The sequence below is a fragment of the Ciconia boyciana genome, chromosome 2, assembly GCF_034638445.1.
Source record: "Ciconia boyciana chromosome 2, ASM3463844v1, whole genome shotgun sequence".
NCBI lineage: Eukaryota > Metazoa > Chordata > Aves > Ciconiiformes > Ciconiidae > Ciconia > Ciconia boyciana.
Window position 1 is genome coordinate 20,707,960 of NC_132935.1, and position 13,811 is coordinate 20,721,770.

General features: G+C 38.1%; 1 protein-coding gene across 1 annotated transcript in view; it reads left to right on the plus strand.

The window, feature by feature from the left end:
• The first annotated feature begins 3,858 nt into the window (after window positions 1–3,858).
• Window positions 3,859–13,811, plus strand: part of ANGPT1 (angiopoietin 1) — a 167,632-nt gene continuing 157,679 nt past the window's right edge. The window contains exon 1 of the mRNA XM_072852035.1: window positions 3,859–4,561. Within this exon, the coding sequence (XP_072708136.1) occupies window positions 4,265–4,561 (297 nt within the window). The 5' untranslated portion in view covers window positions 3,859–4,264. The remainder of the gene's footprint in view (window positions 4,562–13,811) is intronic.

The following is a 13,811-nucleotide window of genomic DNA, read 5'->3' on the forward strand; positions in this document are numbered from 1 at the left end:
ATAAGAATAAACATTTTGTGTCCTAGTGTATAGCACTGGTTTACCTAGAGATAAAAGCTTGCTTCTTATACCTACATTTAGGAGCCATTCTGCAGTGACTTCCCTTATACACTGAGGAAGTTGATCTGGACTAACTCCAGTTACAGTGTGTGACATGATGCAACCTTATTGAAACTCATGTGCAGCAATAAAACATATTGCAGCAGAAATGTAAAGAAACGGAAACAGATTTTGGTTTCCTATAATTTCTATTTGAACTCTGAGCATGCATATGATTCTGTGACAAAAGCCATTGAATTACTTTAATGCTAGATATGTGGGAACTGATATCATGTGAATGTAGCCTTTATCTGGATATTGAATTTCCATTTATTTTGCCTTGTAGGATTGATTACATAATGAGCTACAGAATTTTGTATAGCTACTAAATAAACAGTGTATATGAGACTTTGCATGGTCTGGGAAGGAAGCCTCTGGATCCGTCCCTTCCCTGTTACACAGAAGGAAGAGTTCAGGGAATATAAAACTAGTCATTGTGTTGGAGGAAGTGGTCTTAGGAAAATAAAGAGTCTTAAACACATCCATGCCCCTACTCAGTTTCTGGCTGAGCCACTGAATTTCTGTCCGATCCTGGACAAATGATTTAGCTTATATCTATAGTATATAATGTAAGATCCTGCAGAAATACCCACAGTGACTTTGACCGAACTTTGAGAACTATTTTTTTCCTCTCCTCACTGAAATTTTCATGTCTTAAAAAGCTGGGACAGGCCACATAGTTCATGTGCTACAGGGATAATAAACTGTACATTTATCAAATCAGGTAGAAGACACTAAACCATTGAAACTCTTAGGGCAAGATGTTTTGTTTGGTTGGTTTGTTTTTGGAAAGAAGAAAGCAGATACCTTAACACGAATAGGGAATTTTAGAAAATAAAAACTCTTCTTATTTCTGAACCTGTTTTCCTTAGATAAAATGGAATTCCTTAGAAAATTGCACTGCGGAATTACGTGGCTGTAGATCTGGAAACAAGTTTTTTTCTGTATTTGTTGTTGTCCTTCTGCCTGTGTATGCATGGAACCATGAGTGTGCCAGGGAAGAGTGTAAACTGAACCTGGTCTGGCTGGTTCAATGTCCTTGTCAAAATGACTTTGCTATGTGTTTGAGGGAACAGCAAGCTGACCTTGCTGGTCCCTGCGTCTCAGGATTGGGAGCGTCTGTACTTCTAGTTAGGGATCCTGGTGGCTAGCTCAGGCTGTGGTATTGGCAAGAGCAGCCCCGAAGCTTGCTGAGTTTCAGCGTAGCTGACAGAGCTGCTGCCATTTCAGCAGTCATCCTGGGTCCTTGCAAAGATTTAAGTGCATCCCAGCACAATTCCTGCGGCCCTTTCTCTGCTTCCCCTTGGGTTAGAAAGGCTGCAAACTGGGAGTGACAGAATGGCTCCTGGGCTTCCCCCAGGCTCCTGCCATCCCTTCCTCGCCTCTGCGTGAGACCCCACACGGTCAGGCACACAAGATGTCTCAGATGCGGTACTCCCACAACATAGATGTGGCTGTACGTGGTCACTGAGTGAGTGGGGGGACTTGGTTCTCTCTAGTAAGGAAACCTTTAGTGCAGTGTGCTGGTAGGAGATGCTCTGGCTGCTGCATGGCTCTGCCACATCTCCCCACTGTGGCACCTGACCGCTATGCGCTGCCCATGAGTTTGGGGCCTGGGGCCAGGGGTGAATCTAGCTTTGAGAGGCAGGTGCTATGGCAGAAACTAAGCTGGAGACAAATGAGCAAATGCTAAAGATGTCTGATAACTGTGTGCTTCTGGAAGGTCCTTATGGCTGTTAGCCCCCAGGAAGAGGGGGACAGAAGGGGAAGGAGAAGTCACCTTAAGCCAGTGGGAAGGGGCCGTGCAACAGCAACAAAGTGAGCCTGCTCTTCTGTGAAGTCTTTTCTCATCTGAAAAACATGAATTGTAAGTTTACAATCTCACTTTTCCATGTTTGCATGAGAGTAAGTCTGTTAAATACTCTGCAGAAAGTGAATGAGGCATTTGTGTAAACAAAGGCATTTTAAAATATGAACTAAAAATCTAGGAAGCCTTTGTACACCCACCTTTGCTATCCCCCTTTTAGCTGCTCTGAGGCCCTTTCATAAAGTTCTCTTTTTACTTTTAAAAAAAGCATGTATTGTTACCATGTTTGTGCTCTGGTATTTTTGCTTTGCCTCATAGGGAATAGCTGTTTTTATGCTAACCCTCCAGCTCAGTGTCTGATCCTATAGCCTTCTTCCTGACTGAAGCTCTCTGATCTTACGTGAGCAAATATCTTGCAATTACATTTCACAATAATTGCAAAGGCAGTGTAATAAACCACAACAGAACTAATTCTGGTGATGGTGGAGAATTATGAGAAATGTTATATGAAAGCAAGAAAGCAAGCTATAAGAAGTTGGTTTTCAGAGACAGAAAAAGAAAAAACAGAGTGCAAAGGTGGGCTGAACAGTTCAGAGGTGGAAGGATATTCTGATTTTGCTAAAAGCAACAGTAACATTGATGCTTTGCTCTTTGCTTTGTATTCTTTCCTGTTTTTCTCCCTATATGTTGGACATACAGCCATTTTAAAGCAACATAAGATTTTCTCATTTCTCTCTATTATCGTAGGGGATATTTCTTATTGGTTCAAATGCAGTGGTTTCTTTCCAGATGCAAGATGAAAAGCCTCCACCCCAGTTTTGAGTAGGAATAGCTTCCTCAGGAGCAGGTCAGATGCCTGGCTAAATATTCCAGGCAGTTCTTTTAGAATGAAATTGTAGTTGTGAGATACAGGTGGCAAGTGCATGGGCACTGAGGGGGCTTGTACTCAGTATTCTTGCAGGTGGGCTTTTTGTAGCTAAAAACCTTGCAGGTTGTTTTTTCAGTGATGTGCTATTGCTATTTAGAAGACTGCTTACTTTCATGGGAAAAATTGTGCAAAGTGGTCTGCACAGGTGTTGGCTGATATTTATGTAACAACAACAAATACTAGAGCAGGAACTCAGATCCGAATTCCTCTGAATTTCAGGAATATTCCAATCCTGTTTCTAATCTGTGCATTTTTGATTTGTCTCTGGCAAATACCAAAGGCATTATTTAAGTATAAGACAGTTTCTTAAATAGTTACCACAATCTTTTTCTGAGGAAGTTGCCCCTGAGAAAGTTTCTACATATAATGAGAGGTGCATATATAACCCATACAGACTTGTAAATTGGAAGAATTGTTTTGCATGTGATAACTAGGCAGTAGTACAGAAGACAATCTGGAATAGTTCAGCCACCATGCCTCAATGTTTTATAATTAGTTACCTTAGTTTAGATGCCAAACATAGAAAATTATTATCCTTCCAAACTGCCATTTCCCATTACTATTTGGCAGCCTTAATTTCATTATATGCTGTAAAAAACTCTCTGCAAACTCTGTTAAAGAAACACAATTGTCTTAGAAAAGTAGCTAAAGCATGTGAGCGTTAAACGTAACTTTTTTCCCATGTGTCATTCGCCCGACTTTGAATTCTTTAATAGTTACTGAGCAGCGCAGAACTGAAAGTATTTTTAATTTCAGTACTTTGTATATTTACAGAGGGATTACAACAAACTTCTACACTTTATCTACATTTTAATAGGTCAGTGTGAACATATGAAGTGTATTAAGGTGGACTGCCTCACTTATTAAACTTATGTGAATTCGTCAAAAGCCCTTAGCAGTTGCATGCAATAGGGGCTGGAAAGCCATGCATGATTGAGGTCATGCATCCAGCCAGTTTGTAAGATGATCCCTCCGTACCGAGCCATCAGCCATCCTCAGCATAGGGGCGCACTCATACACGCATTCCTGTCAAGTCATCTCGTGAAAGGCTGCTTGCTTCCAGCTTGGCTTGAAAGTGCAACCTTAATAAAACTCACTGAAGTCTGAGAGAAAATAGCAGTTCTGCAGCAGATAGTGCAGGGGAAAGAGACTGGGATATGCATATGCAGCTGACTAAAGCAGGCTACATGCTGGACTGTAACAGAGAGGAAACAATAAATCTTAACTACTATGCAATAAATATCCCCAATTTTAACTAAGGAAGCTATCCTCATAGTAAAATTTAAAAAAATAACAGTTTATTCAAGCTTGAATACTAAAGTGCACTTCTCCAGTCCTTTTTCCAAAGACTTTAAGGGAAATTAAGAACAAATTTAAAGAAAGAGGAAGAAAAAGTTTTTATTAAAGTAGGAAAGGAAAGTAATAATAACATGTCAGTTTTCCTTTCCTTTGCTTTCCTGGCAGCGATTCTTGCTCATATAGGCTGTAATAACCAGCGTCGGGGTCCAGAAGCCAGTGGGAGAAGATTTAACCGGATTCAGCATGGGCAGTGCACCTATACTTTCATTCTGCCAGAACAGGACGGGAACTGTCGTGAAAGCACGACAGACCAGTACAACACAAATGCTCTTCAGAGAGATGCTCCTCACGTGGAACAGGATTTCTCTTCCCAGAAACTGCAACATCTGGAACATGTGATGGAAAATTACACTCAGTGGCTGCAAAAAGTAAGTGTTTCTTTTTTTCATTTCTCACTAAATGGATTTTTTTGGTGATGCTTATGCTGTTCAAAGTTCTCGTTAGTTTCTATGAGAACTGAGGTAATAAGGATTGATCTAGTTCGTGGCTGTGTAGGGGAGGAATGTTTCAGCCAGAGTGCACCCTTCTTAGTGACATTGCACTTGGGAGCAGAATTTTCTTCATGTTACTGTAAGATGCAACTTCTTAAAGCTTTATCTTAAGAGACCATGGATGTTTGTGAGCCAGAGAACACAAAAATCCTCCAGAGACTCTAATGACAGAACTTACTAAGTATTCCTATAAACTCTACTTATAGTTCACAGCTTCAGATCAGATGCCATGCAGGATACCTGCCAGTCTGACAGCAAAAGGGAGCATTTAAAAAAATCAGCATTTAAAGGCACTGGGTTAAGAATATCATTGTTCCTCCATAAATAGATCCTGTAATACTATTCTAACCCAGCTAATTGCTGGAAAGAAAGAAGAAAGTATATAGGCGTTCACACTCCTAAGACATCACAGTAAAACTTTTTAACTGTGTAGATTACACTGGACTTGAAACAGCCTGTTTTCATTTGTGTGTGTATATGTGCATTCTTTCATAGAAAGGGAAAAATGGGTTTGAAGGTGTTGCAGTAACTTAGCAGAAGTAATTATTTTTAAGAATTTGTGCAACAGCTCTAAACTTCTAATGAACTTTTCAGTATTTTATGTATGAGCTGAAGTTTGGGCCTGAAAGACTTAAGTATGTGAATAATTTCACTCATACGAGCAGTCCCATTCACCTTAACAGGATTACTCACTTGTGTAAAATTACATACCTTGCAGGATCTTGTCCATGCCTTGGTAATGAAAATGCCTTGGGATAGCTGACCAGTAAAAATAAATAAACAAACAGTCTTTGTAGATCGTTATTTGTAATATTCCCATTCTCACACTTGCATTTTGACCTGGCAAAACTTAGAAAATTGAGCAATTAAGTGATACAACTAGTCATGTAAGATGGCACAAGAAAACTACTGTATGAATGCATTTGAGAGATACATGATTTAACTCTAACACAAGTTCATACTAAAAATGAACATCAAGAAAAACCTAGTGAAGACTCTACTGGGTGGGCTAAAACTTCATATTAGCATAGTTACTGTTACCTATCTCATTTACAAGTTTTGTTTCATCCAAACAGTATACAAGACAGAAATATGTTAAAAAGCATATACAGCCATCCCCATCCCCCTAACCCTACTAAAACCTTTAGAGAGGATTTCCTGATCTCTTGGTAATTTAATTGCGCTCTTTGCGTATCTGGCTCTAGCAAGAGAGAAAAGACTCTGTCCAGTAAACATGTGACTACAAAATGAAATATAACCAAGCATTTCTTTTTTAGACTACTTTCCTCATTTCTTAATGTCTTGGTCTGCTTTGGGGAATATAAGGCTGGAAATGAGGGGATGTCTTCTGTAGAGGAAAGCATTTCTTAAGAAATTATTTTACTGTACCTTGGGAGGCTGAGGCAAGTACTAAAAAGAGGAAAGTTGTTATCTGTGTTTATGCACATGGGACTTTACTTGAGAAAATTGCCTGCTGAATCATGCTTATAAGACTTTACTTATTCTGTGTTTGTCCACTAGAGACTGAACTAAGATCACTCTTTCACTGTGAACTGAGCATGAAGAAATATGAGTCTCTGGAGTGTGAATATCTGAGTTAGGGTTAGTCCTCTCACACTTTGGAGGGAAGTGATTAAACAGGTAGGAAGCCCAATGAAAGGGGTTTATATTTGAGGACTGTTTTCTTCTGCAGTGATTGTAAAACTGGCTACGGGCAGAACCATCCCCCTCCTCCTTTCCTTCCCAGCCCCCAACCCTCTGCTCCTAGGGGTTTACATAAAACCAGGATTGTGCACGTATCCCCATGTGTCAGTTCTCCCTGGAATGAAAGGACCCATTTCTCTGTGTGATGGAGTACGGCTCACTCTGAACAAATGAGGCTGATGCAGCTCCATTATAGCATCTCTGAATACTGAATTTGCTTTGTTGCTGTTGCCATTACAAAGCATCTCAGCCATAACTCATTTCCTTTCAAAACAAGCATAATGCTGAAGTGTAATGAATATATTAGGTAGATATCTCGCATCCCATTTTTATACTTTGCATTTATTTTCCCCCCTGCATTTTTAATATCAGATATAACTGCTGCTACACTAAAGAGCATTTTACAGTGCACCTGCTGTGAACAAAGTAAAGAATAATTAATGGTTATAGGTCTATGACTGGAAGTAAATAGTTATAATAAGAAATGATGTTTAAGAATTTGAGATATGTTCTGACTTACATAAAGGAAATATGTTTGTTACTTCATGTAATATATATAACTTTCATTAAAATTGTATATAGGCAATGTTTGGCAGGGTGAATTATTTTCTCAGCATAAATGCTCGCCTGTGATATTGAAAGAGTATTTATTAACAAAGTTTGTAAGTATCATGGTTTGCTTAACTGTAGTATTTTAATTTAAAAATGTTTTTCCTTGATCTCTAAACTAGCAGATTTCTAGAAGCAAAAAAAGTATTTTTTATTTTTTTTAACAAAAGCATTTTTTTAATGCTTAAAACCAAAAGTGCTTCTTTGATGACCTACAATTTTGCTTGTAGATAAAAATGCACTTGCTTGGGGAGCCAATTATAGGCAATTAAGTCCCAGCCTTGCCCATTAGCATTTGCATATCTATAGTCAGTGTAACTGGGATTGGTGGGCAAACCAGGGACACGGCAAAACGCTCTGCGCAGAAACTACTCGGAAGAAGATGACTTGGTAAACATTTTTAGAGATTTTCCTAGAACTGTTTATTTTAATACCGGATAACTTTCCCCATTGTTTAAGCTTGGGTTTCATTTCTGCAATATGTTTATACTAATAGTTCAAAACAAACAGTTCATCACATTTTCTTTCTTGCAGTAACTGACTGGCCCACGTGATACTGTTTGGTATTTAATTGCAGTGTCTAAGTATTGCCAAAGAGGAGTTACATGAAATGTTATCATCATGTCTTGCCTGGGAACTTTCTGCTAGTCAGCTTGCTGAACTTATGGTATCAATGGACTCAGTATACGTTCAGGATGGCTATATAGATGAGTGTTTCATATACTTATCCCTCAGTCCAAATAGTAGTAATAATTGTTATTACAGTAATAAGAGAGTTTTACATGATCCAGTCTTGCTTTTTTTCTGGTCATTACCTAAGCAGAATACCATAAAGGTTTAAAATGACTGCTTAATAATAGTGTACTATAAGAAGCTAACACAGACATACAAGTTTGAGTTGAAAGTGAACCACAAACATTCTGGTCAGCCAGTATCCAAACTTAGATTTTTTTTTCCTTTTCTCTGAAAATATTGATGGCACCACTACACTTAAACCAAATGAAGATGCTTCAACTCACTTCCCTTTCCCTTCAAAGTACCTGTGCTGTCACCAGCTATAACAGAAGAAGTATAAAATGATGAGCTGGATTCAGTCATTAAAGAAAGAAATTATGGGCAATTTTTCTGGGGTATCTGTAGCCATTTGATAGTCTACTTTAAAGTTTATTCTTACCATGGTTGTGATAAATTATTTGTCTATGGCATTCTCTGTGCTCTCTGTTGACTTCCTTATTTTGCAGAATTAACATCGCATGTGCTTACTTGGGTTTTAAACATGTAAGGAATCTAGGTTTTGAGGCAGACCAGTCATTGTAGAAGAAACTGGCTTTTGGAAAGACTAGTGTCTGTTACTGTGTGCTGTGGCTCCATTGAAAGTCTGCCCCTTCTTGCCGTCTTTACCAGCAGGGCCTAGCACTGCAACGAAACAGTAATAAAATGCTTATGTGTGTGCAGTGGCTGGATTTTGCCTTGGATTTTATACGTTTTGCTGAAGTGGGAAAATTCCTTACATGTCACTCTTGCTGTGAAACTGTGTGAAAGTGTGACAGAGTCTGCCCTGAAGAGGACAGATCTAAAGAGCTGTCATAATATCCTATGAGGCAAATTTATATTAATATAAAGATGGATGTGACCATAGTGTGTGTAAAATTTTGTCACATTAAGAAACAAATTTTCCCTAGTTGAACTGTTACAAGAAATAGTAAAAATTCCATTTTATCTATGGTTATGTCTCACTGGGCATTTTGTAATGTAACATGTGACCTTAAAGTCCACATAATATTTGGATGTTAAGTGCAACCAGGAGATCCATGATGAACTCCTGTTAATTTTCACAAATAAAATCAGGTCATTAGACTTGGATCTGCCATTCTGCTTGTATGAGCATTACTAACAGCACTGTGTAAGAAATGGCTTTCCAGTAAATCTTTCATTTTTCAAGGTGGACCAGGGCTAAAAGGAAATAGTGAGAAAGCTTCATCCGAAACTGCCCACTAGCTTTCTATTTGGCATCCAGCTTGAACCTGGATTTCTTGTCTAGACCCAGAGGCTGTTACTATTCTAGGTGCTCCTTTTTGCTTTGGAGTCAATGAATTCTTATATCCAAAGCAGAGCCTCATCCTAGTGACATTTGAAGTGCAGTTCCCACAAACAAACTGCAAAACAAATGGTGTGATTCAAATTAGTGGGATTACTTATACAGTATGTACTATGCAATGGGTAAGTATATATAAAAGCCAAATTTAACGAGCAAAAATAAGTTCATGGAAACAAACTGGTTATAAGAAAACTCATGTTTGAGTGTAAAACCAAAATTACTTATTTACCTCCGAAAAATCTCTTGGCCAATAATATCCCTGCATTTCAAAGCTTTATTAATCAAATTGCTGAAGTCTTTGGGATATTCTGACATACCCACAAGAAAGAAGCAAGACTTCAAATGTGGAAATGCCTGAAAGTTTTACATTATTGGGGGATAACCTATTTGGCAGTTTTTTTTAAGCAGCAGAAGAATCAGAGAAGTAGACTGAAGGGCAGTCTCACATGTTGCCACATCTAGTAGCAAATTACTTTAAAAAAATATTTCCCATGCTTGGACAGAAAGCTTTATCATAATGTACAGTAGAACCTGAATGTGTTTATTTTCAGTGATGACAGCTGTAATTAGGAACTTTCTGGTAACAATAAAATATTACATTTATTAGTCATCAGAACTGTCCAACCAACATGCCCAGTGGGAGAGCTCATTTGGAGCACTGAGAGCTTTTCTAAATGAAACTGATATAAAGTAAATGGCTTGTCATTTTGAGGGTGCTGAGAACTCATCTTTCCCATTCCCTTCTGTGGTTTGGAAGCAATCTCTACTTCACAGTGCTGGGTGCCTTGGAAAAAAAAAAAGACAGCCCATGTGGGAAAAGTATAGAGCTGGGTATTTTAGGTCTGCATCATCCCACCCAAACTTCTGGCCAAAACCCACATACCCAAGACAGGTTTTTCTTTACTGTGGGGAATCTCTCAGTGCTGTGTCAAGAGACAGTAGCAAGCCCAGAGGAAGAGCCAACCATCTAAACTGTCCTGTCGAAGTCCCTGCTTCTCTTCATTGACTCCAGGGAAATCCTGAGCAGCTTGCTTCCTGATTTAAATGCCTCAGTTAAGTGGGATGGATTTAAGCTTTACTTCTGTCCATGGCTGTAGCATAGACTTCCCTTGTGACTGCAAGGAAATCATAAACTTTAAGTATTCCTGTTTCCCTTTTCTAACACAGATATAGTACTACTACTCAATTTCACAAGGCAGTTGGGAGGCTTAATATGTTATTTTTTGTGTTGCTTTTGGAGTCTTTCTGGTGGAAGGTATTTTGTGCTATTAACAGTTTATGTATGATAATACTTTCAATGTTTACAGAAAATGATGTGAGATTAAAAAATCTTTTGGAAGGAAATTAGTTTAAAATTAGTAACTAAGATAATTTGCAAAAAATAAGCAGATAAATACGAGTATGAATCTCTAATGCTAAGTATATTTTGCAGTTTGCAGTTGAGTAAGTGCATTATATATGTCCTGCTAACAGTGAAAATGGTTGTCATCCTTGCAATGTTCTTAAAACTCATCGAGCAGCTGCTGCTCCAACCTGTATTCATCTAAGGTGAATAGGGCTGTAGCTTAGTCTTGTATGGATTCTCAGGAAGACCAGTGAGGAATGGCTAGTTTTTCAGAGCTATTGCTACCAGCAATTTTGAATAAACTTGTAGTTATCAAAACTGGGCTCACTTGTGTGGGCTCACTCATTTATTGCAAACATATCCTGAAAGGTGAAGATACTTGAAAAACTGCTTGTATTCTTCTCAATTTACAGTTCAGTTTAGTTCAGTCCTCTTCTCCATATTTGCAATAAGATGCAAACAAGGAAGAGCTAGTACATGAGTACCTTCTAGAACCAGTATCATGGTTTTAGATGTGCTGCGAACCTCATCTTCAGCACCAGCAGCTCAGGTGTCTTGAATAAACAGCCCTGGTGTAAAAGTCTTCCCAGTAGCATAAGAATTTCCTCTTTTGTTAAAGGGTTGAAGTTTGATCAGGAAAAGGAAACTGAAATAGTTTCCTATTGCATAGGAAGCATTCTTTTTCTTGTGAAACAAGCTGTACTTTAACACAAGGTTATTCTTGTGTAACCACATGTGCATATTTTAGACAGTGTTATGAAACACCAGTGCGGTGAATATTCACTTGGAAGGGTAACTTAGAAATGACATAAATTGTTGCACATTTGCACTACATTCTCATTAATGTTCCTGCACAAAGATCGAACTTTGCTGTTCATTACCTTAGTTAGGAATCAGGTTAATCTAAAACAGTGTAAGTCACTCCTAAACTGGGATAAGAAGTCTACCCAGGGACTTGCACCAGTTTAATTACCCCTGTCTAAAACTGATGCAAGTCAAACTAGCGTAACTTCCTTGTCTAAACAAGACTTAACCGTGGGGCTACTACGCTCAACACTGAATAAACATATGGGTACAAACAGTCAAAGCAAGAAAAGTATAGGGTCAGCTGGAAAGATGCTCAAGTTGCACTATTCTATATTTCTAAAAATAGTTTGCTTTCAGAATTAAAACTAACCAACCAACCAACCAAAAAAAAAAGAAAGGATTAAGATAATTTTATAATCCCTAAGAGAAAGTGATATAGAAAATCAGTATTCTAGGCCACAGAGCTACATGATTGAAAGAAATTTCTTATACTCCCTTGACTAGCTTCTAGGAGCAGAAATGAAAAAAAGAAAAAAAATCCAGTAAGAAAAGGCTAATAGTTAGAGAACTATGCTAGTTTTATGGTGGAATAAGTGTGTCTTTAGCAAAGGTACTTTAAAGGTCTGTTATATGGTAGTACATGGTCAGTCATATGGTCTGTGTTATTATTCCTGTCTTAAAAGAGAGAGAAATAGGCTGAAAGTGCAGATACGATCTTGCAGTTGGAAAATCTGGGTTGAAGATCCATGAATAAAAAGTGGCTGATCAAAAATTCTGTAAGAAGTCTGCAGAATTCCTTTCCCTTGGACACCTTGCTCTAGTGCATGACTGTGTGCACACATATACACATGCACATACACACATATATGCATTTAGATTTTTGGAGTGTTTGATGTTAAGGTACATGGAAATCTGTTTCTAAGTGTTGTATCTTAAATCCAGTCTTACATTTTATACCTACTTACCTGCTGTCAGTCCGTTGTTCTCCTGGAATTGACCTGTTGGCTCAAAAGAACTAGAAAAGCTGGTAGCAAGATGAAACCTTCTGTATTGTACATACATTAATTCTGTGTGAAAGAGTCCCCATATTGTGTTGCCAATAAATTATAAGTGTGGCTTTGCTTTTGTCCTTTCCAGAATGTATATGAAGCAAGAATTTTTATATATTCTGGAAAAAATATTGGACCTTTTTATTCCTCATCCCAGACAAGTTTCTGTCCTTACAAGTGCATATATTGCAAGACAAACCTGATTGTTCTTTGTGCATGCATGACATCACTTTCTTTAATAGGACTTGGTGTAACTATATAGTTACAATTTTTCATCAGTTCTTCTGGGAATTTTTATTTGTTGCAGTAAATTCTTGCCATTTTTCATGTTTTGTCTAGTTGTCTTGTTGCAAATAATCTACCAGGTGTTCCTTCTGCAATAGGAATGTATGGGAACAACCAAAATCCACTTGTTCCAGTTAGCAAAATTTCCTTTTGACTCTGTTCTGCCCAAGGATTTGGGTCCTGGCATTCTTCTTCTTCTCTCTGTACCAAGCAGGCAAATAGGCTTGAGAGATTATCCTAGAGATAGGATAAGCTCTGAGCATCCCTGCCAGGAAATTAAGGCAAGACTAGAGAACTGTGGGAGAAAACTGGGAGTAAGAACAGACAACCTTAGAAGGTAATTTGTCTCTTTTTGACAGCATGGCTTCTTTCACACTAGGACATAGATGATCAGATTGGTGCTAATCAATTTTGAATCTAAAAACTATTTCGGCTGCAGGCTGATATGCCATTTATGGACTGATCCTGCCTTCTTTCACATCTAAACTTCCTTTAAAGGCTTTCTCTGTACAAGAGGATTTTCTTGAAAGATATTATCTATGTTACAAACCTTCTGTCTTAGGGATAACATTGTTTAGCAGGCCAGGCTTTTAGTTAACTCATCTGTGATCCACACCAGCCTAAACCTGCGGAGGGAACTTGCAAGATTTCAAAGAGAAAAGCGCTGGTGTCACTTGAGTGCTTCTGCCCCCTATTTTAAACGTTACAACAAACTTTCAGTCATTATCAAAGGCTCTCCAGCCTTCAAAGTGGGGCTCTTTCTTCCTGACTGTAGGTGAAAAAAGTCTGATTCTTGATGTGTAAATATACTATTTTGAGATGTATTTTAATATTTGACCTTTAATACAATCCAAATCCATATAACACATTTTAAATACCCACAAAAATCAAAGGAGAAGTCCTAGTACAATCTCTAGAGATGCTTTTACCTTTATCTTCAGGGTTGTGGTAGACTTGCCTGCCCTTTGGATCATATTATTTATGAATGTTTTAAAGTTGTCAGCCTATGCTTATAAAAGTTTATTTTTCTTTCTGAATCTCTTGTCTGCAAATATGGTCTTGCACAGTGGAGATTTAGGAAAAAGTAATGCAGTTGTTGTTAAATGATGACTTTGTAAATTTTTTTCTAAGCATTGTATTGAATGAATTTTCAATTTGGATTAAACCATCTATGGCTCTATTTAAATGCGCTGATTTTCACTTTTGTACGTTCAGCTTTGAATAGCTTTA